Source organism: Arvicola amphibius, chromosome 13, assembly GCF_903992535.2.
Source record: "Arvicola amphibius chromosome 13, mArvAmp1.2, whole genome shotgun sequence".
Lineage (NCBI taxonomy): Eukaryota > Metazoa > Chordata > Mammalia > Rodentia > Cricetidae > Arvicola > Arvicola amphibius.
In genome coordinates, this window is record NC_052059.1 from 37,197,395 (window position 1) to 37,221,858 (window position 24,464).

The window sequence follows — 24,464 nt, forward strand, 5'->3', positions numbered from 1 at the left end:
GCACACCGTAAATGCCTTTGCTTATTATATAAAGCTGTCTGGTAGCTGGCCCTTGGCATTTGGCCCACCTCATCCATCTGGATTGTCTTCTTTATGATATAAGCTTTGGAAAACTGAACAACTTGGCGTGGCACAGGTTTTGATCCAGATCTTGGGGTGGGAAGACGCACCTTAAATCCAGGTCACACCTTCTGCTGGGAGCCTACGTAAGGACATGGAAGAGGGAAGCTTTTGCCCTTTGCCTGCTTCCCTTCGCCTTGCCAGCACATCCATTCCTTCACTGGCATTAGAGCTTTTACTTTTTCAGGATTGCAGCATACACAGAAGACCAGCTGAGACGCCCAGCCTTGTGGGACTGAGAAACTCTAGACTCTTGGACTTTCCATTCACAGCTAGCCATTGTTGGGTTAGTGGCAGCCTGTAGGTCATTACAATAAATTCCACATATAAATGGGGAGAGAGAGAGAGAGATTGATTCATTCCATAGATTCTGTGACTCTAGAGAACTCTGACTAACACAATTGTCTGATCAAGATATTTTGCCACAGCAATAGAAGAGAAACTAAGACACGCAGGATGCAGGGTTATTTCATCTCAAAATAATTGGTTGGGATGTCCAAGGGACAAAACAGTACATATTACTGCCACCCCCTTGATTGCCTGACAGAACTTGAAGGTAGGACCCTGTTGCTGAAGATGCCACATTCTGGCCCGGGTCTTGGAGGAATATAGCTGGGACTGACCTGGAAGCCTTCTCTCTGAGGGCTAGCTTTCATATCATTGGAAGGTCCCTTGCAAATCTTACCTAGCCTAAAGCCTATGAACCGCAACAATGTCTAGCCCATAACAACACCCAGTGGTGCAATAGTGGCATTTATGTCTTCAGGAAAACTAACAGATGTCTAATTGCACTTACAGCTCATTCCATAGGCGGGTACTCATGCCTGGTGCTGGAAACCTACCTATGAACCCATGACTGATCAGAACCAACTTTAAACAGTTAAAATATCCAGCTGCCTTCTAGATACTTATCTTCATACCATAGATTGGTGAAGCAAGCTCTCACCTCCTTGTCAAAGAAACATCTCCTTTCATTGGAGGATACTCTAGAGATCAATAATTGGTCAAGAGGCAGAGAATGATCAACTCTGGGGTGCCTTCCATAATGAAAACATCATAATAAAAACATCCTGATGCCTAAGACTCAGGGAACATTACAGAAGGTGGGGCAGAAAGACTGTAAGAGCCGGAGGACTGGGGTAATTGATGCAAGATAGTGTCTTCTGGAAATGGCAGTGATGTAGCACCCCTGAGTTCTCAAAAATAGATGCGCTTCCCCAAGACCTCACCAGGCGACACACCAATGTGTGTGGGATGTAATAATACTAAAAAACTACAGGGAGCCGGGCGATGGTAGCAAACACCTTTAATCCCAGCACTCGGGAGGCAGAGACAAGCAGATCTCTGCGAGTTCCAGGCCAGTCTGGTTTACAGAGCAAATTCCAGCACGGCCGAATTGTAAACCCCTTTGACTGAAATGTTTCCAAAATGTATACCAATATCTGCCTTAGTTTTCCAAGGTCCATTAAACATAATACGTCTTTGGGATGGTATAAGTAATTGGAAGAAAACCAACAGAAAGTTAATACACCTCTCTTTATTTCACAAAACAACATTTATCTTCGTTCTCAAGGAAGCCAGCAAAGTGAGTCTAGTTAAACCAAGAAGAGATCCTTGCGGGGAGAGGAAAGGATTTCACTGCTTTTGTTTCTATCTGTATTTGCTGCTAAGGTTGAGCCTGCTGAAGAACCACAGGCTGAGGGCTGAGTAGCCACTGGGGATGAGATTTCTCTCGAACGCTGGCCGCTTCTGTGGAAGTAGACAGCCAAGGCAGCAGTGGCAGGGAGTTCAGTCGAGTGGAGCAGCAGCCAGTGATCTACTCTCAGCAGTCTGACCTGAAGTGCAACCTGCTTCCACCCTCCCTCCTTGCACTCCCCTCCTCTGCCTTATGCCTTATTCTCCACCCAGCCCCCTTCTCTCTCCAGGCTTCTGCTTTGGAAGCCCCAGCTCTTGAGCAGGTGTGTTCCTCTAAAAAGAGCTGGCTCACAGCGGTCTCGCTCTCATTGCTGGTTTGCTCCAGGCTAGCAGCCTAAGACGGTTAGGGTCCAGCTGCTAGGATACACCATTAGCTTCCCTAGACTACAAACTCCAAAGACTTGGAGACCTTATTTGTTTAATTGATGCTAAAGGCACAATGCCCCAACACTGTGTCTAAAACGTGACATATGTTCAATAAGTATTTATTGAATAAATTGAACAAATGGATGATGAATGAGTGAAATGTGGGCTCCAATCCAACTCATTTGTTTTGCTCATAAATGAAATTACCTGGTGTGAGTGAGAAGGAAATGTGGAACACGCAACTTAGGAATTTATTAAGGGGGGGGTGTACAGGCCTGTTGAGGTCAGTGGAGGAGGAGGAGGAGGAGGGGGGGAGAGAAGGAGGGAGAGAGAGGGAGAGGGAGGAAAGGAGCTGAAAATGGCACATCCAGCTTTTATGGGCTACCTAGCTCATGCTCACAGGAGGATGATGTGGTTAGGTCATAAGCAGACAGAGCTCACGCCTGCGCGCAAGGGCTCACACAGCTGTGTGCAACCATGTCGCCCGTGGGTCACGCCCGAGGGCTTGTCGGCACATGCCTGACCCTGGAACCCGGAAGAGTCAGTCATATTGTGGCTAAAATCATGACAATAAATAATTGTGGATTGGCTTCAAAGATAATTTAAATAAACTGTTAAATAAAATAAAATAATTTAGATAAAATCATTTTCTAAAGAATCTTGAAGTACTTTCAACCCAGTATTACACACACCACCCTTTTCAGGTCTTTGTGTTTATTTCTACGTGGATTTTCTGGCCCTTTTCTTCTTCAAACTAAAACAAAAACATGTTCTTTACTGAGCCAATCTCAATGGCTGAGCCTCCATGAAAATGTTTATGATTGCTACTGTTCCTTTCTGGAAACAATAATGCCTTCGCTTTTGCTTCCTCATGCAGCTGCTCCCGTATCTATCACCAGCACGGTGTTGATGTCATCTTTCCTTCTGGATTGTAAATTCGTTCTGGTCCTAAGCATGTACACAGTATTAACTACATGGATAAATTAACAGGTTGTTAAAATTTTTACTTCAAGAATAGAAAACCTAGCCGGGTGGTGGTGGCACATGCATTTAATTCCAGTCAGGAGGCAGAGGCAGGGGAATCTCTGTGTAAGGACAGGCTCCAAAACTACAGAGAAACCCTGCCTCAAAACAAACAAACAAACAAACAAAAGACCTAACAACAACAAACACCCAAAATAGAAAACAACAACAAAAACTTCTTGTAAGGTGGTTTGCAAAGTATACAAAGGGCATAACAGCAGCCAAGTCGGTACAAGCAGCCAAGTCAGTACAGGAGTTAGAAAACGTCTTAGCTTCAGTTATTGTCTAATATTTGTTCCAAAGAACTTGACCTAAAAATTAATAACAAAGTAAACCTTTATACAGTCAACTCAGAATCATCTGCAATGAGTGAGAGAGTGCAAGCTACTTGATCACCACTTTCTTCCCAGTAATTTCACCTAGATGTAAAATCATACTCATTTCTGTCTGGGAAGATCAAGGTAGGGAGCTCCAGGCTTGTGTCTACTCCCAGGCGGGGACCCAAGAGTTTCTCCCAGTCCGTCTTTAGAGAAACAACTCAGACCTAAGGAGTCCCACCCTAACCTCAGGTTTGGTAGGTGCGGTGGAAGGTGACCCAAAGCGTCTAGCCGCAGGACATTCTTAAAAATAAACAAACAAAAGTAAACACGTGAAGACGGTGAGAAACGGTTCTCTGCAATAAGGTCTACACCCATTTGACCTAGAGATTACTCAGCGCGAAGTTGACCCGCGCTAGTTTGTCCCCGCGGTCGCCTCGTAGACCGGTAGCCACGCAGCGCGTCTTCTGGGTCCCCAGGTGCAGCTATGGCCACCGGTGGCGGGGCCGCCAAAGAGGAGCTGCGCTACGCCGAATACCTGCCCCCCTCCACCCAAAGGCCGGACGCCGACATCAACCACGCCGCAGTGAGTCGGCGGGCACCCCTAGACCCCAGGATCTCCAGCTTCCTTCGCTCCTCGGTTCAGCCCACGGGCTGCCGTCTCCTCGGGGTGACACTGGACCACAGAGTCCCACGGGATCCAGGGCAGCCTGGAGGGGACCTGGTGGGGCCAGGGGGGGGGGGTCCTCCTTGGGGAAAGTGGTTAACCCCGGCGTGAAGAACGCGTGAGGGCAGCGAAGGGAGGAGGGATGGGTGCTTCTCTAGCGTGTCCCCCCAAATCTGGAGCACCCAACCTGGGTCCAGTCAGAAAATGCACAAGGTTTATGTAGGCTGAAAGGAAGAAGCAGGTTCTTTCCTTTCCGGGTATCAAACTCATGACTGCCAGCACCTCTCCCAGTGACATCTGTAGGAGTGTATAGAATCCAGGAGCCAGCTTCAGGGATGCTCAGCTGTGTGTGATTCTCCACCAGTCCACGCCAGTGCCGTTTTTATACTAAGAGCTTTAAAAAAGTTTCCTGTCATATATCCTGAAATGAGATTTAGTAAAGTTTTTAAATCAATGTAATAGTCTAATTGAAACACAAGAGTAAAGTAAATATTTTCCTAGTAACATGTCGCTTTTTGGATTTGTAAATGCTCTTGCAATATTACGTTAGAGGCTGCAATCAAGTGAGCCTATCGCTCCCCCATTGCAGCGGTCCTAAGCAGTGGTATGCGTGGCAGCTACAACTGCAAGCTGTCGAGATCTTATTTTTTAAATAGGGACTCACAGATCTCCTAGGCTGGCCTCGAGTTCATAATCCCCCTGCCTCATCCTTCTCAGTGCATGGCTTATTAAATATTGGCGTTCCAGTTTTATTTTAGTGTAATTCTTTAAATTTAACTTAATGTTATTTTTTATTTTACTTTTTCCAGAAAAAGGCAAACGTTTTGAGGTAAACTGTTGAAAATGTCTCCTCAGTTTACAGGGTCGCTTCACTTATGGAAAGTCCAGTCTGTGCTAAAACAGTAAAAGTGGTATAAAAAAATGGTGAGAGTTCTTACAGAAGATGACCGTAGACTGGCACTTCCCTACTTCATGCTACTGGCTCCATGCAAAGCATCAAGGGCCAAGGCTGACTCTTTATTGTGGGTTGGCTGGTCTCTCAGGACAGTCCACTGTCCAGAAAGTACCCTTCCTCTTACGCAAATTAGTGTGGAACCTCAAAGGGGCTCCCAAAACTTTCAGAATGTCCCTGAGGGACCCTTCTTGATTTTGTTGAAGGTATGTGATCCATAGAAAACTAATGAGGAAGAAGACAAAATTATTGATAACTTTAGGTAACTGAATATAATGGGAAGCTATCAAAAGGGTTTTAGGAAAGAAGAAAATGACCTTGAAAATTGTAGAGCCAGGCAGTGGTGGCGCAGGCCTTTAATCCCACCGAGTGGGAGGTGAGGCTGGTGGATCTCTTGTGAGTTCAAGGTCAGCCTAATCTACAGCAGGAGTTCCAGGACAGCCAAGGTTTAAGAAAACAAAACAAAGCAAAAACAACATAAACAATAAAAAAATAGAAAAAGGAAACATCAGACATTGATTTATTTAGAAGTTAAGGAAAACCTTTTCATTTACTGAGACTTACTTTTATATTGATAGACTATATATCTCTGTACTTATCAAATAGTTCTCTTTTCTTCATAAAGCTTATCTTAATGTGTAATGTTCTGTAACCTGTTTGTGAGGCTAAATAGAGCAGGTAAGATACTTATTACCTTCAATAAAATAATATTCTACAATTGTTTGATAGAAGTTATCAGACGTGGTTCTAACAAAATTACTTCTTACGGAAAAGGAGAAAAGAGACTTAACGTGGGAAGAGAATATTACCAATATTTAAAAGAGGTTAGATAAAACCCAATTTGAAGTGGTAAACCTTTGAGTTCATTACTTTTCCAGAAAGCATAACTTATTAGGATAGTAAAACACGTAAGACAATTAGCCACCTACATTTCATTATAACCACCACTTAAAGGCTAACACCTTTCAATGTATTAGCTCAAACCTTATTATGAATTAGTAAGCATTTGCTGCTCCCTTGTATTGGAATGTTGGGCCTCATGAGACGCAGCGTAGATTCCTAAGTTAACTTGACTTTGGTGAGGCCTAGTGTAACTTCCTGAGCCTAGCTCGAGTTTGGAGTCCTGTCTCTGGCTACTCCACCTAGGCCTGCCTCTGCCCATTCCAGAATATTATTGGCCCTCGTTCCTTGCCCTGCCTCGGCCCATTCCAGGCTTCCCTAACTTATCTAAGCCTATATAAGTTCCTGCCTAAGATCCTGCTTCAACAGACTTTAACTCAGTGGCTGTGCTTCTCCCAGTTAGCCAGAGGGGGAAGGCTGGGTCATTCTACACTTCCCATCCCGCTCAGCCCCAGGGAGAGTCCAGCGGGTCAGCTCTGCCCACCCCCCTTTTGCCCACCCCCCTTTTGCCAGTGAACTTGGCAATGGAATACTCCCATCTCTCCATTAACAGCTCTTAAAAACTCTTGGTTTTTCGAGACAGGGTTTCTCTGTAGCTTTAGAGCCTGTCCTGGAACTAGCTCTTGTAGACCAGGCTGGCCTCAAACTCACAGAGATCCGCCTGCCTCTGCCTCCCGAGTGCTGGGATTAAAGGTGTGCGCCACCACCATCCGGCTCTCTTAAAAACATTTTAGCATACTTGGATATCTGTGATCACATGGATTATATTTTGTGCATCCATATTTTAACCCTGACTCATCCTTGCTTTACCATGATACAGTGGTATTTGCAGTTTGGTATGACCATCCAGCATCTCTGTCGGAACTTGATATGTAGTGACATTAGAATCAGAAATGTTACTTTGGAATAGGTAGGAGTGAGAAGAATGGTTTTCTCAAGACAGAGAGTAAGAATTTCCACTTGCTTATCAATGAGTCCTACAAACAAAAACACAAAAATTTAGCTGATCTAAAATGTGCCCGTTATGGTATCTGTCCCTGAGCACGCTGGTTGTCCTGTTATTTCCCACGTCTGGCATAAAGCCATCGACTCTGCTTTCTCCTTTAGTTCTGACCTTGCGTCACCTAGGTTGGCCTCTGATGCTTTCTGACTCTTCATTGTCCTTTCCTCCCTGAAGCCAAGGATTACTTCTGTCATAACACACTTTAACCGCTGCTCTCTACCTCAACGCCTCCCCCTTTCCAAGCACCACACTGCCGCCAGTTTTTAGCACAGCACAGACCAGTGATGGGGTCCATGCTTACCAGACCATGAAGCTACCCAGGTCTAACTTCTGTCAGGGTAGAATACAGGAGTGGTCATGTACAAATCCTTGATGGCGTGGCCAGCCACAGTGTCTCCTTTGGACTACACATTCCCCGCATTCTGTAGTTATATTGGGTTTGCATTTTCTATATGAAATTTCCCACTTCTATGGCATTTTTAAAGCTTTCTCTTCTGATTAGCATTCTTTGCTGAATAAACTAACTCCTCCTTCCTTTTTGAAGACCCAGCTTCAGGGAGCTAGAGCCTTCCCAGACCCCACTCCTCTGCTGCAGTAGGAGAAAATTGTCTATTATTTATTTGCTTAGAAGGTTATACAAGCTTTTACTGTAGTTTATTATTATATCATTGGTCCCCGCTGTCAGCTTATCTGGATTTACATCACCTAGGAAACACCTGTGAGTGTGTGTGTGTGAGGTTGTTTCTAGAGAGTGCTAAGTGAGGAGGGAGAATTTACCCTGAATGTGGACAACTTCAACCCAGGAGACGGAGACAGTGTTCTGAGCCCCAGCTTTTATCGTTCTGATTCCTGACTGGAGACGCCTGCACACCAAAACCATGAGCCATGAATCCTTCCTCCAGTCAATTTATTTCTGAAACCAGCCCCACTCCTTCAATCTTTTCCCCTTCACTATTTTTGGGAGGTCTCCTATAGCCCAGGCTTACCTTGAATTCTTTAGGTAGTAGAGGATGACTTTGAACTCCTGAACTTCTGGCCTCCAAATCCAGAGCACTGGGATGGCAGATGTGTGCCACCATACCATGTCTATGCTCAGGCTGCTTTCCTTGGGTGCTCAGTTGTCTCAGCAAGAAAGTAACAATACACTATCAAAATGATTTATATCCATTTTATGTATTCATTTTGTTATATTTATGTATTCATTTATTTATGTATTCATTTTAAACATACCTAAAATGTATGTTTTCCAGGGCATTGTAATTGGAAGATGTTATTCATGTAATTGTTAAAAAGTTATTGTCTCTTACTACATAGCTAATAATATGTGGGTATTTGATTCTCATGCCATACTGTTACATATTGTTGCTGTTGGCCGGAAAGGAGGGTAGGAAACTTGAGTACCTATCTGTCTTGCTCACTATTCTTTCTCCAGAACTTAGCACAAGGCCAGGCATGTTTATATGCTACATGCCAACCAAGGCAGCTTCTTTATTCATTAACCAATATAAGCAATACATATATAGAAGGACTTTCCACACCGTGTGGAGGTCAGAAGATGTCAGATCCCCTGGAGCTGGATTAGAAGCCTCCAAGCTTGGGTGCTGGGGACTGAACTTGGATCCTCTGGAACAGCAATAAACATCTTAACCACTAAGCCGTCTCTGCAGCCCTAGTATTTCTGTTCTTATTCATTGTGCTTAAATAGTTAAGGAGGAAGTAGATAAACATTTCATCAATGTCTGCTATGCACCATGCTCTGTGATAGTGTTTTCTCCTGGTAAAACACTATCTCCTTGGAGTTTCCTGCTATTTTTCTTTATTTTATACATAAGACCGTTGAGACTTAAAGAGGTTAATTAAGTCTCTCAAGGTTACACTGATAGTAAGTGGCCGGACTTGGTAGGAAGGCAGTCCTTTCTGCGGTAGAACACTGCCATTGCATCATTTAGATAAAGGAAATGGATAGCGTCTAGTTCCAAGAAATTATTTGTAGCCTTGGATTTTGTGATAATTTTTGTGATAACTTCAAGGTCTTCAGATGAATCTAGATATGTTTATAAATTCCTAAGCTTCAAAGCAGATTGGTTTGAGTTCCCTTTAACTCCGAGGAAGGGATGGATAATATATAATGAAAATTGTAAACTGTGGATATCGTCGGTCTAACGGATTGTTGCCTTACAGTAAAGTAGGTGCTGGGAAGGGAGTAGAGTAGTTTCTGGAAAGGAGATAAATTCGAATTCCCAAGTAAGAAAAGCTTTTCAGACTTGAGCTGTTGGTTAAAACATGCCACCAAATGCTGTAGATGAGATATTTAAGGCGTTTGAGTCTTATGATGAAATTGCCCTCAAGACATGAGTTCCACTCTGCTTTCTCCAGGATCAAGAGATTATCCATTGGGATTAAATGTATGTCTTTGATTACTCAGAGTTTCTGTCTTAGCACTTGGGACACATTGTACACGGTGCCAGCTGAAAGAACAGTTCAAGGAAGGACGAGGGCTGCTGCTCCCAAGTGTGTCAGGTGTCCATTCCGTAGGGTATTGCAATGCATCTTGGGTGATGGAGAAGGAAGATTACATTATAGAGAATTATAATGTGTTAGGCACATCAAAGGCCAGTGCTAGTCTCTAGTTGTAGTTTAGCTAAGTAGAAGATACTATACTCTAGGTCGTTTTTAAAGATGACCCAGTGATGAGTTGCTTAAGACATTTGATAAGAGTTGTGTGAATGGGCACTAGAGTCAGATAGGAGTGTTTGATTGAGTTCCCCTTGGAAAGCGGTGATTGCGATCCCTTGCGTACACCTTGCCTTTAAGGATATGGATGCAGATCTGCAGTTGTGCTATCTGAGCTCGAATTCTAGTGCAGACACAGGGGCAGTGTACAAGCCGTGTGAGTTCCCTGGTGAAATGTGGCTTCAGCTAGGTTTTCTCTTTCTTACAGCTCTAGATTCTATGACACAGCCTATGAAGGCCGTTGAAAATGAAACTTCTTTTCATAAATGGTCTCTCTGTTCCAAAAATTCTACATATACTATATATACCTTTCAAAATAAATAGAAATGAAAAACTGCCCCCAAAAGAACAAGTAAGCTTATTGTTGTGAGACGTTTATAACTGAGTGTTGGGCAGGTGGGGTGCTGTGGGGGAGGTGACAAGAAGGCTGGTTTGAAGGGAAGTATGTTAGGCCTTTTTTGTTTTGTTTGTCTCCCTGTGTAGTCCTTGGCTGGCCTGGGATTCATCATGTAGACACACCATTCTCAACCTCAGAGATCTGACTGCCTCTTCCTTGGGTGATTGGACTAAAGGCTGTGGGTCACAGTGTGGTGTTAGCCTTTGCGTTGCTGTGATAGAATCATGACAGAAGCACCACACGGGGGAGAGTTCAGGTGGCCGATGATTTCTCAGGGTTCAGTCCTGGACACTTGGTCCTGTGTGCTTGACAGAGATCATGGCTCCAGGAACGTGTGGTGGATGGGGAGACGTTCGCTTTGACCAACAGAGAATTAGACAGTTCTGGACCCGCCTTTATACTATGTGATAATTTTGTGTTTCTCTTATTAGAGAATTGGCCTCAGCGTTGCTGGCCAGAGGAGGCCTCCATTCAGGTGCAGCTGGGATCTCAGCTTGTGCTACCAGAAAGATTTCAGAATGAGTCAGAACGAAGCAAAGTTGGGGTACACAGAGCATGTGCATCAAGAGAAGAGTAAACTTAGGTGCCGTAGCAACTGTTTTGTGTGTACTTTTGGAGGTCTGAAGTCAGAAATGTGCCAATATAATATACTTTCTAACAAAAAGGAAATTACTCATTAATAACATTGATGAGGGACACTTTCAGGCTTACAGATGGAAGCATGTGCTATCAAAATTTAATAAGAACATGAATTCAAAAACATCTGAGGAATTATTATTATGCATATGTCAAACAAGGAGGTCAAAACATAGGATTTGAACCAAAGAATGGCTCCTTAGCATTCTTAGTAAGCTTGCCCATAGCGTCTCTCAGGAAAAGGGGTTCTGTTTCTGGGGGACTTCATAGGCTCTGGGCTCAGTCCTTAGCATTCTTAGTCAGCTTGCCCATAGCGTCTCTCAGGAAAAGGGGTTCTGTTTCTGGGGGACTTCATAGGCTCTGGGCTCAGTCCTTAGCATTCTTAGTCAGCTTGCCCATAGCGTCTCTCAGGAAAAGGGGTTCTGTTTCTGGGGGACTTCATAGGCTCTGGGCTCAGTCCTTAGCATTCTTAGTAAGCTTGCCCATAGCGTCTCTCAGGAAAAGGGGTTCTGTTTCTGGGGGACTTCGTAGGCTCTGGGCTCAGGTTTTAGCACAGTTGTGTCACCTGGCCAGAGTCCTTTAGGTTTATGTCAGAGAGAGAAATAAACCAGTTCCAGCGTGGCAGAGGGAGCGAGGGGTCTTCTCTTTCTTCCATGTCCTTGTTTTTCCTTGTCATTTTATTATCCTGCTCAGTGTGACGTGACATCTCAGGTCTCTTATTAAGAACCTGCAGATTAGAGGAAGGGAGGAAGACACCCCCCCGCCCCGCAATAGTGTTGTGTCTCTGTGCACACATCACAAGGGAGATGTATAGAAATCTGTTTTTAAAGCTCCTGCCAACACGCTAAAGAAATTGAAAGCTTTAAAAATTCTTAGAAAAATATTATTTTATATACTTAATGATTGAGCTTGCGCTGTATACAATGATACTCTGATGTGGTAACAGGTGGATGGAGTCCAACCTTGTGTTCTTGGAAATGACCGAGAACAATTTTTATCTACTCTGTCATAATCTAAGAATTAGAAGTGTCAGAGACTAGACTTTTGAGCAATTAACCCCTTTCTTTTATTGTCCTAAGGAACAGGCCTGGCTAAAGGATCTAGAAAGTTTCATAGAGAATTAGACACATTTATAGGGAGTAAGAGCAAAAGAAAACTAGTGTGTTTTGGAAGACATCTTTTGTTTTGAGGGAATTTATAACATTTAAGAGATCATTTTACTGTGCCTGGTAACTGATAGCAAGATTAAATGTGGATTTAATTTGTGCCCAATAAATGAATCATGAGTAAGCCCGAAAGAGCACATAGCTTGGTGCATGGCACTGCCTAGTAGGTGTGAGGCGCGGGGCTTTTTTTGAGTGCCAGAAGCCTGTATTAGTTAGGTTTTTGGAGAAACAGAATCAAGTAATTTATGTATTTATTTTAAGGAATTGGTATGTATTTTGTGGCCAGCAAGTCTAAAACTTATAGGACAGGACCCAAGCAGAAAACTTTAAGGTAGGAGTACAATTTTTGTTTGTTCTTGTTTTTATGTTTGTCAGGGGTTGAACCAAAGACTCAGGAATAGGAAAACTCCTGACTGCTGAGCTCTCCCTACAGCCTGCAGCTCTGCCTCACCACCTCAGACCTGAGTCTTCCTCAGGGAAACCTTAAACTTTGTTTTTAAGGCCTTTCAGTTGATTGGTTGAGGTCTTCATAGAGTAGATCGTCAGATAGTCTTTAACTGACAATAAGTGTTGACCGAATCTACAAAGTACCTTCGCAGTGGCTCTAAGGTTAACCTAGTGTGATAGTCAAACCAAGGTTAACCTGGTATGATAGTCTAGCCAAGGCTAACCCGGTATGATAAATAGTCTAGCCAAGGCTAACCCGGTATGATAAATAGTCTAGCCAAGGCTAACCCAGTGTGATAGATAGTCTAGCCAAGGCTAGCCCGGTATGATAGTCTGGCCAAATCAACACAGGAAATGCACAGTCACTGTACATTTGGGTTAAGAAAGACCCTGAAGCAGATTTGCAGCTTGGTTGGCAACCCTGCCAATCCGGTGTTTCTAAGGCTCAGGACTGGCTTGTTAGCACAGCAAGATTTTCCGCTACATGCATTTATTCACATTATCCTTTAATGTGAGCAAAGAGCTTTTTCTGTTACTAGGACAAAGTGCAGGCAGGACTCACAGCATTATTTTGAATAAAGCAAAGTAGTATTTAAAAGATTAGTCCCAAGAAATCATTATGTAGAGGAGCTTTGAGTTTGGGGAAATTCCATTCATTATACTGAGGTGTAGAATGGCAGCTTACTTGGGGTGGAGCCTAAGAGTTGTTTCCTGTGTTTGGCTTTTGATTTTGTTACATTGTTTTGTTGCCGCCCCCCTCCATTTATTCATTAGTATTGTAGAATTTAATGCTTGCCTTTGATTTAAAAGAAATTAAGTGGCTTAAAAGAGGATCCAGTAGAACTATGCCCTAGCTTTGACTCTCCCGTAGGTAGGTGTGTGTGTGTGTGTGTGTGTGTGTGTGTGTGTGCCGTGTGCACTGTTCCAGTGAACCAGCACTGCTCAGGACTGAGTAGGTTCATGTGGATTGGCCAGTTTGGACTTGAAATTCATGCAGCTTGAGATTATCAGGTCAGATAATTGTAAAATTCTCTTCCAGATGTCATTTTAAGGTCGGGCATTTTGTGTGTACAAATATAAACTCTTTCCCCTCCTTTTTACTTTTGGGATGGTAGGAATGAAACCCAGGGCTTCCTTCCTCTTCCTCAGCACAGGACTCTTCTCCTCTAATGTCTCTCCCGAATCCCGCTGACTTGTCAGTAGTCTTTGTTATTCCCTCTCGATATTTCCCCTTTTACTTCGTGTTGTTTAAATTCAGGAAGCTTTCTTTGTGGAAATTGAACCAAATAATAAGACAATATAAAACCCTGAGTTCAGCAGAAGTGATTTGCTTGTGATTAACCCTTGAGAATTGAGTCTCTGCCAGATAACGAAGAATGTTTTTACTTAATCCTGCTCATTCTTCTTTTCCCTCCCTCTCAAACAAGTGTTAATGAATTCCTATACAATTTATCTTAGTCATCATGGTTTTTAAAATGAAGCCCAAAGAGAGCTCATCAGATTTCCTACTTGAAAGGTTTTAGTCTGACCCCTCAGCAAAAGGCAATTTCATGTTTATAGTTGTTCAAGACAGCAACTTTGACATTCTAGATTTTTCTCTCATAGACCACACACAGTACCAGAAAATCTTTTTACCTTCAAAATACAGAAATCTAACAGCTTACCATTTTCATCACTAATCACTCATTTTTTTCCTTGGATTATTTTAATATACTTCTAATTCATTTGTATGTCTCTTTTTTTACCCTGTATGTTTTTTTTTTCCAGTATGATAACTAGAGATCCTTAGAATCCTATGATATGTCAGACCTCTGTTGGAAACCGTGGTGTTTCTATTGCTCATAGGAAAGCTGAAGTCCTGGTGTTCCCTGGAAGGCACTCCATGGGGTGTCCAACCTGTGGGCTGCATGCGGTTTGGCCCAACACAAAATTATAAACTTACTTAAATTGTAAGGTTTGAAGGCTCTTTGCTTGTTTTTGTCTTTGTTTATTGTTGTTTTGTAACTTGATTACACAGCCCTGAATGTGAACTTTGCTAATATTTTCATCTCACAGTGTCAAGGTTGGAGCGTGTGCATGACACTTGACCTCTCTAGCTTCTTTATTCCCTTTATCTGTTCTGTGCCTGCTGGCCCATTTGTTCCTTCCAGCAGCCCCTGCCTCCCTCAGCAGGTGGATCTCTGTGAGTTAGAGCTGACCTACCGAACAAGTTCCAGAACAGCCAGGGCTACACATACAGAAACCCTGTCTCGAAAAACCAAAGTAGGGGGGAAAAGAAAATTAGCCAACAGAACAAGCAGCATATATAATCCCACAGACAGTGTAGATATCTAAGCTGTATTCTTCATAATAACATTTGAAAGAAATGTATTTAATGTAATTATCATCGCTATTAGGGTGATTTACTTTTATAGACTCATGCATAACTCTAAATGTATGTTTTCCGTCCACAGGGAAGAAGGCTGATAGTGGTAGGACTAGGTGTTGCAGCTGTTGCATTTGCAGGTATGTTGCTTTGGTTTTCAGACATAATACGTTCTCACCGATTACAGTTACTTAGCACTAATCAGTCGAGCAAAATATAGATAAGCATTTTAGTAAAGAAAATTATTGTCAGTGAGCTAAGACAACTAGCTGCGTAATGGTTGATATTCCTGACATATTCCTTTCCAGTTTTATTTATAGTCTGCAGCAATAAGAAATCTGTAGTATGGACTGAGATGGCTCAAAAGCTAAAGCACTTGCTGTGCAAGCCTGAAGATCCAGGTTGAAACAACCCAGACACATGCAGAGGTGTGACACAGCAGCCATGTGACCCCAGTGCACAGGGGAAGACGGAGACAAGAGGATCCCTAGAATTTCCTAGATCACCTAGCTTGGCACTTCCAGCTGTTAACAGCAGAAAGATTCTGTCTCAGCTAGGTCAGAACTGAGGCCCCGGGTCCTAGCTTGTCTTCTGGCTGTGTCATGCCCACTGTGATTCCCAATTGATAAAGAAACCCTGCTGGCAAGATGGCTCAGCAGTCTAGAGCACTTGCAGTTCTTCCAGAAGACTAGAGTTCAGTTCCTAGCACCCATAGCAGGCAGTTTACAGCTGCCTCTAACGTCCTCCAGATGAGCCAACTCCTCCTTCTGGCTTTTGTGGACACCTACTCACAAATACACGTGCATACACCTAATAATAAAAAAGTCTTAAAAAGACAAAGAAGGTGTGTTTTCTATTGTTATTAACTGATCATGTGTTTTTGTACATGTATGATGTATGAGCCTGGGCAGGTGTGTGTAGGTGGCAGGTGACAATTTTAAAGAATCGGTTCTCTTTCTACCACAGAGGTTCCCACCCAGGAGGAACTTAGGTTGTCAGGCTTGAACAAGTGCTTTTACTCCCAGCCATCTCTGGGCCTAGAATCTTTAATACAATGCAATGCAAGCGGTGGAGGTTCCTTTATGCTCTTATACTTATGTAGACTTAAATATTTCAAGCTATCATTTTCTTCTCTCTCTCTCTTTTTTTTAATGATCTTTTTGATGTGTTCTTGGATTCCGTTTGTGAGTATTTTATTAAGTGTTTTGTATTAATGTAGGTGAGGGAAATTAGTCTGTAATTTTCATTTTGAGTTCTTGTGTGGTTTGGATATCAGGGTGACTGTTGCCTCAAGAAACAAAATTGATAATGGTTCTTTGTTGACAGAGGTTTCTGTCCCACCAGGTCCCACAGCCATTTAGTCTCAAGTAAACACACAGAGGTTTATATTAGTCATAAACTGGTTGGCCTATTAGCTAAGGTTTCTTATTAATTCTTACATCTTCATTAATTCATTATTCTTGTCTGTGTTAGGCATGTGACTTGGTACCTTTGTCAGTGAGCCATTCTCATCTTGAATCCTCTGTGTCTGGGTGACAACTGCAGACTGAGCCTTTCCTTTTCCCAGAATTCTCCTGTTCTCATGGCTCCATCTCTACTTGCCTGGTTGCCCCAGCAATCTTCCTCCCTAGCTACTGGCCAATCAGCGTTTAACTAAACTAGTACAAGTGCCAGGATAAAAGACCATTGTCCCACAGCAGTTCTTCTGCTTTACATTTTTTATCTCAAAATTTATGTTTAGTTTGTTGGATATGGTTTAAAATCTACAAAATCTATGAAAAAAGTTAACTTAAAACTAGTAACACTGAGAGTGTTGTTATAGGTAATAGTTATTGTATAGGTAATCTTTTTTTCCTATCACATTCTGTTTTATTGTTTTTACTGAGCTATCCATTTTTCTCCACTCCCTTCCCTTCCCTCCCCTTCAACCCTCTCCTGTTACCCCCACATTTTCAATTTACTCAGGAGATCTTTTCTTTTTCACGTTCCTTTTCTTCTGATGAACATAGCTATTCCTTGACTACTTCATTATCTTATAACATATTGATATAATTTATTTATAAACTCAGGATAATTTAATTCACTGCCACAATTATCTTACTAGAAAAGGTAATTTTAAATATTAAACTTACTTATTCAGTCATTAATTTACAACCTTAAATTTTATAGCTATTCTCTAACTAAATGTTAATCTGAGAATGTTTCCTTGTATTAGTTTTGTTTCTTGTTGCTTTGATAGAGTACTGTGGTAAACAACTCAGGGAATGGAGGGTTTGTTTTAGCCCACAGGGAAATCAAGATGCCAGGATCTTAAGTCAGCTAGTCATATCCATAGTCAGAACAGAAAGAGAATTCATGCATGCATGCCTGTCCTCAACAGTCTTTCTCCACTCTTCCTCAGTTCAGGATCCTCTGCCAAGGGAATGGTGCCTCCCATAGTGGGCAGTCTTCCCACATTAGTTAACATATTGAAGTCATTTTCCTACAGACATGCCCATAGGCTAACCTGCTCTAAGATGGTCCTGTATTGAAACTATTCCCGGGTGATTTAGACTATGTCAAGTTGACAATTAAAATTAACCATTATACTATGTTATTTAAATTTTTGTTTCTAAATCTGTTTGATTATATTAATTGCATTTTTCTTTTGATAAAGTTACATTCTGTTGTGGTGTCATAGAGTGAAATTCTAATAAGACAATGACAGTTTTATTGGGTTCTATACATTATTTAATTTTACATAGTTCTCATTTAAAATAATCAGATCTTAAAATCAACAAGACCTATGATTCACATCCTTCTATCTTTTTGCCAGCAGGGCTTTGTACCAATTTCATAACTATAGTTAACTACTTCTGAGCTTTCATGAGAAAAAGATGTTTTTAAAGAAATTCTGACAGTTGTCATAAACATAAACCAATTTTAGAATAGGCATAATTACTAAATTCAACTGTGAGCTTTTCATTTTAATTTAGAAAAAATGTATCTTATCTGCTTTTTTTCTCAGACAATGGCAAATTTGTATGCACATTTTATATAGAAGAAATTCATGTTACAAATTAGTATAGCAGAACTTGCCCAGAGCCAAATAAAACTGAGTAAAAACTTAGGAGAAGCTGTAGTTGCCATACTTCCGGAAGTCTGCTGCAGCTGCACATAGTTTGCTGAAGTGGATCTCCAGGCATCACCTCCCGAAGCCTTCATCTGTTCCTGCCGCTTGTTTTGTTTCTCTAAGGCAGGACTTGGTGGCTGTGCCTGGTTGTGGTTTTGAAGAATTTTGAGGTGATTTGAAAGTGTGTTCTATGTGTGGATGATCTAGGTGTGAGCTTTTCCACTGAGATTAGGTTTGTGTTGTCTTACACAGTTTTCTAGCGAAGCCTTCTGAAAGGGGCATGAGTAGAAAGTGTGTCTGCTGATGCCACTCTTGTGCGAAGCCCTCAGGATGACTTTAGGATCTGCTTTGCTTCAGAGTCAATGCAAGGGAATATTAGGATGCTTAAGAAAGGGAAATTAAAACAAGATTTTAGTCCTTCAAAAACTCATATTTTTAGAACAGAAACTCATATTCTCAAGTTATGCATCTTTAGAGAGTTTAGCAATTTTGTTTAACATCTTTCATTTCCTGTCACAGGCTTTCTCTCACTGTCTCTAGGCATAAGTACATGTTTTCTATTTGGGTACACAATGCCTGATCGGATTTTACTTTTTAATGATCAATTTAGAGACATTTACTCCAATATGATACTTGAGATTGTAGAAATGTAAATTTGAATCATTATTTTAACAATTTAGACTTCAATAGTAATTACAGTCTGTAAAATATCAACTTGAAGATAATTTCCAAACTCTTTTCAGGTATCTTGGAGATAGGAGTGATACCAAGTTTTATTGATGAGAAGTCACTGGAATCTGACAGTTTCTAAATGAGATTAAGCCTTTAAACCACCCAAAAAATAAATAAATAAAAATAAGATTTTAGAGAAAGTAAAGACCCAAAGTGAGAAAAACAGAGTTAAATCTTTAAGAAATAGCTTCACATGTTGTTGTTTCTTACCCTGCCAGTTACTCTACTAAATGCACTTCTTGTGTCTTAAAGAAGTGTTTGTTTTCAACATCTGGGAAGTTGTAGTGCACACATTTAATCCCAGTACTTAGGAGACAGAGGCAAGTGGATCTCTGTGAGTTCGAGGCCAGTTTGGTCTACAAGAGCTAGTTCCAGGACAGGCTCCAAATCTACAGAGAAACCCTGTCTCCGAGGGAAAAAAAAGCGTTTGTTTTCTATATATTTTAGTGTGATTACCATCATAAATGGTAATATAATTTAATTAATCATTTGGTATCATGAGTATTATCAGCCATGTCTTGTTCTAGTCAGTTTATTATGAAAAGAGTATTGAGATGTTATTGTATTCTGTAAGATTGTATAAGTAAAAAATATACATGTATGCCTATAAACACTGAAAATTTCTAATTTTATTAGCATGAACTAGAACTTGGGACATGTATTGGCTATGATAATATTAAAGTCAAAGTCTGTCTGTCTACTTAGTAAATTAGAGTTTGAAAAATATTTCTAATAAAATTTGAAATAGCATTCGTATTAATAAATGATGCATGACAAACACCTTAAAAGTAATGATTGACATTGATTATGAGAAATATATTAGTATGTATTCCATTTACTGTTTAGGTCGCTATACACTTCAAATCTGGAAGCCTCTACAACAAGTAATCACCGAAACAGCAAGGAAGATTTCGTCACCGGTAAGTTAACTGGGGCTGTAATTAGAAAGTGCTTGGATGTTTGTTCTTCGTACTTGAAAGCAACTCAGAGCATGTCTTAGGCTTCCCGCCTAGAAGTTGGGGAGCGGGGGGAGTAGAAATTCACCTCCTCACATCATTTGTGAGTCTGTCTAGTCTATGGATTTAGTTTCAGTTGCTTAGTCATAAGATCTTTATGCATGGACTTCTATTTCCGGTTTTGACGACTCTTATACTCTAGCTGGTATTGGACTGACCGCTAGGTGACTTGGAATCTGTTCTGTTGTTTTGAAGCAGGGCCTTGTGTATCCTGAACTGGTCTGAGCTCTTTGCTCCTCTTGCTCCCATCTCCCATGTGGCTGGCTATGGACATGCACCATCGCACCTAGCCTCTTTGGGTTTTTGTTTTTTTTCTTACTATTTAGACTTTGAACTCTCTTGGTCCTCCAGCTTCTTATAGCAAGTATTTAGATTACAGGCATGTGACACCATACCTGTCTTATTTTTCCCTTCTAACTAACATTATTTACTCAGTAAATATTTAGTGAGTGCGTGTACACCATGTACCAATCCCTGTGCCAGGAGATTAGAACACCAACTGAGTAAAACACACAGAGCTTCTGCCCTAGTAGAGCTTGTGCTCAGCTCATGTATCTCAGCTTGAAATTTGAAACTAGTCCCCTGTATCACTGCACCTGACTATCTCAAACCGAACCCTGCAAACTCCACCATGAAATCCTATAAGGCTATAAGTTGTGAATATTTTTTTATAGATATGTTACATTCATTTATGCTGTGGAACATTTGTTTAATGATACAAAGATGTGTTGCATTCTTTTGTATTGCTTTTGTTTAACTCTGTGAAGCTATATTATTTTGCCTGCCTAAAACACCTGATTGGTCTCGCTGAACTTCAGGCCAATAACTAGGCAGGAAAGGAATAGGTAGGGCTGCCAGGCAGAAGAAATAAATAAGGATGAGAGAGAAGAGGAGTGAGAAAAGAAGGGAGGAGAAGGAAAGGAGGACACCAGGGGCCAGCCACATAGCCAGACAGAGTAAGAAGTAAAGAAAGATATATAAAATAGAGAAAGGTAAAATCCCAGAGGTAAAAGGTAGATGGAATAATTTAAGTGTTCTTAAGTTAAGAAAAGCTGGCTAGAAAAAAAGACAAGCTAAGGCTGGGCATTCATAAGTAAGAATAAACCTCCATGTATTTATTTGGGAGCTAGGTAATGGGCCCTCAAAAGAAAAAAAAAAACAACTATAGCTATACACGTTCATTTTAGCAGAATTCTAGATATTCTTATAAATTTAAGAGAAATGCAGAATGAATGAAAATAGATATTAAAAGGCTACAGTGTGTGTTGGGAGCTGGAGAGATGGCTCAGCAGTTAAGAGCACTGGCTGCTCTTCCAGATGATTTGGGTTCAATTCTCAGCACCCACATGGCAGCTCACAACTGTTTGTGGCTCCAGTTCCAGGGGATCCAACACCCTCACACAGACACAACAACAATGCACAGGAAAAAAATTGATGAGTAAAAATAATTTTTTAAAAAGCTTCAATATGAATTGTAGTTTGCAATCGCAGAAGAATATACAATGAAGACTCACCAAGTCCCTGTAGTGTAAGCAGTGACTTTTGGAAAACAGAAGCAGATCTGGACAAGATCATCTTGGTTTGTAGAAGTCTGAGAATGAGTGCCTTGTTTTAGCAAAGACATTACAGGCCCATGGGGCTTAGTTAATGACAGCCCTTCCAAAAGATGACAAGTAATTCAGCCCATGTTCAAAAGAACTGTAAACGAGTTTCTAAGATCTGTGAATGTATGTCTGATTACAGAGGATAGGTGTGTTTTCTGTTTCCCATTTATGTTCAATTTGACTACCATATTGATGGGTAAATATTCAGCTCTTGTTCAGTTAGTATTCACTGTGTGCCTGCTTCATGGCAGATATTGTAAGCAGTGGAATGTACTCACAGACCAAACATCCTTTTCTCTAGGAGCTTACATTTTACATTTTTGTACAGACAAGCAATTTAAAACATGAAGGTGTGTTATTTTTAAAATTATCAAGTATCATTAACCAATGCCTACCAGGGTAGGAAACAAGAATGCTAGAAGAGAAGGACCTTCGTCTTATCTAGGCCAGGCAAAGCCTTTTAGGAGATGCAGACACGGACCATATGAGCATCAGAAAGAAGAGTGTTCTGGGCAGTAGGGACACTGAGAGGCCCCAAGGTGGAGTAAGCAGAGCATCAGGGTAATTCCAGTGACATCTGAAGAGAAACCAGCTCGGGCCCAGGTCTCTTAGGGCTATCGACCACGACAGCATCTCTCAGGTCTTTTTTTTTTTTTTTTGAGTTTGGAAGATTTTGAACAGGGGAAAGGAAGGACACTGTGGCATGTGTTTTTAGGTTATCCTTTGTCCCGGCAGCTGCTCAGAGTGTAGACCAGAGCGAGCCAGAGCTCTGAGGGTTGAGAGGGAAAGCGAGTGAGCGTGATGGGCATTGTGACGGGCTTCATGGAGTGCTGGGTGTTGTCTCTGTCCTTCCATCTGTGTCGCTTGTAACCGGAAACAGATCTAGGAATTTTCTTGCTTGTGCTGTGGGGATCATCTGTAAATATATGGACACATAAAGAGAGAAAACCTTTAAGCTTTATGGAGCACTGGATTACTTAATGTTGCAAAGAAGAGAAAGGGGCATTGAGGATATTTTCAGCACTGCGCTGCTCAGTGGAGGCCTACCGCAGGGCAGGCTAGCTGGTAAGGGCATGCTGCAAGACTTCTCAAGGAGAGGGAAGTGGTTGATGTGCCACCATTTTCCTTGTGACGACTTTTTAAAAATCTTTTTCTTTTTTAAACAAAATGTGATTATAGTTTGTAGGGAAACAGTTTAGAATATCTTAATCATAGTCATCTTCAGGAATAACGTGTTACATATTCACCACTCCAGAGAAACTGAAACATGAAGTATGTGCATAGCTTCTCTTCACACTGAGTCCCAGATGCCACACTTCATAACTGCGGTGTTACAGGATTTGATAGGTATTAATTTTTAAACCAAATTGGGTTACTAAAAGAATAGGAAGTGTAGCTGTTTCCCACTAACTATCTCGATCACAGGTCAGTGTCCACCAGGTCCGTGGCTTTTGGTTTACTGTTCTGTATGCTCGACTTTATTCGAGTTTTCCTGTCTGTTCTTAAGTCCCATTCCTCTTGGTCATGTTGGAATACTGACTGGAGTGACTCTACATGGATGGTGAATGTCTTCACTGTGTTTGTGCTAATTGTGTTGCCCTCACGATTATTGTCAGTTATTAGTTGTGACTACTTGCTGCTTGAAATCTAATGGTCCCAGCATAACAGAGGCAGATGCCCTGCTGGGACTCAACTTCATTGCCTTCCCTTCCTTGTCCCAACGTGGTCACGGCCAGAGTTTCTACTGGTAACCTGATTTTTACACCCGGGCAACCTGTTCTATAGTTTCCTTTCATTGATTTGGAGTTTCAATTAGTTTGTTTATTTTCTTTAATTATTGATAACTTACTATTTCACAAGGATTCTTAATGAACTGTAACTTCCTGGAAGATTCTCTTTTATTCTTTCATAGTTCTATGTTTTGCTTGATTATTTCCTCCCTCTGTTGAGTCTCTCTTTCTAGGATTTCGCATTAGAAAGATGCTGGGTGTCTGCATCTGTCCTGTAGTGTCTAGCTATTCCATCTCACTTTTGCTCCTGACTCTCTTCTGCGATCTGCAGTTCTTCCTCAGTCCGTTCGTTTTGCAGATTCACCAGGCTGGTAGTTAGCTATGGCCATTCTTTAAAACAGTTCGTCTGAATTTTTGACAAGGGAAATGTTTGAAAATTGATTTTATTTCTAATTATGTGTATGTGTGTGGGTTTGTCCACATATGAGTGCAGGGACCTAAGGAATGCGTATTGGGTCCCCTAGGACTGGATTTCCAGGCAGGTGTGAGCTCTGCTCTGCAGGAACAGGTGTGTTCTTAACTCTTAGCCATTGTGTGTGTGTGTGGGGGGGGGTGCTATGAGGGAAAATTGTCCTTTCTAAGAAGTCATTTTTATTTCTTCTTCATGGTAATGCAGTTGTTTTCTTAGTCAAAGGGGAAAGGCCCAGGCTTTGACCCTTGGGTTCTGATTTAGAAAATTATAGAGAAGTTTTCTGGGGAGACTTTATTCTTTCCTAGTGTTTTTATTTTTCTTTTGTCTTTCCTGATATTTGGAGTTGCTGTAATGGTTCTTTTGTATATTCAGTCTTTCATAGTTTTAGATAACAATATTTATTTAAACGTTTTAGCTAACTACTTATTTCTTATTTTCATATCTGTTATGGCTTTCTCTTATTAAAATATTTACTTTCTCACTTGTAAGGCACTTTGAGAGACAAAAAAACCTTTATAATCCATTCTGTTATTTTTGAACTAGTGCCCCTTTGTTTGCTATTTAAAATGTATAAATGAATACTAATTGGTTCAACAATTGCCTAATTACTTCTAATTTAGGATTGAAAGAGTCCTGAATCATTTATCTTCTTAAAGGCTTTTAATTTTGTTTGTAAATTTGTCTTTTACTTGAAGCCATCCTTCTGTGACTCTCTGACTCAGGTAGGTCGTTATTAATCGCTTCTATGAAGTTTATTTCCTCACCTAACACTGTGAATGATAATCATTCTTACCTGGTTTTCTGGAGGATTGTTCATGTTACCGACTAAAATAGGTACTGAAGATTTGTTTGATTTATTTTAGCCCTCCTATGATAAGATGACATTATAGTTTATTACTAATTTTAGAAAGAAATTAATGTTATTCTTGTTGTTGCTTGTGTGTGCTTCTGGATAGGATAGTACAAAATAATAATTTGTACATTCCAGGGTGTTTTCGGTAGACAGTATCA

The 24,464-nt window shown here is 41.1% G+C and overlaps 1 protein-coding gene across 1 annotated transcript in view; it reads left to right on the plus strand.

Moving 5' to 3' along the window:
* The first annotated feature begins 3,907 nt into the window (after positions 1-3,907).
* Positions 3,908-24,464, plus strand: part of Dnajc15 (DnaJ heat shock protein family (Hsp40) member C15) — a 39,903-nt gene continuing 19,346 nt past the window's right edge. The window contains exons 1-3 of the mRNA XM_038310111.1: positions 3,908-4,107; positions 14,876-14,927; positions 19,478-19,551. Coding sequence (XP_038166039.1) covers positions 4,009-4,107; positions 14,876-14,927; positions 19,478-19,551 — 225 coding nt within the window. The 5' untranslated portion in view covers positions 3,908-4,008. The remainder of the gene's footprint in view (positions 4,108-14,875; positions 14,928-19,477; positions 19,552-24,464) is intronic.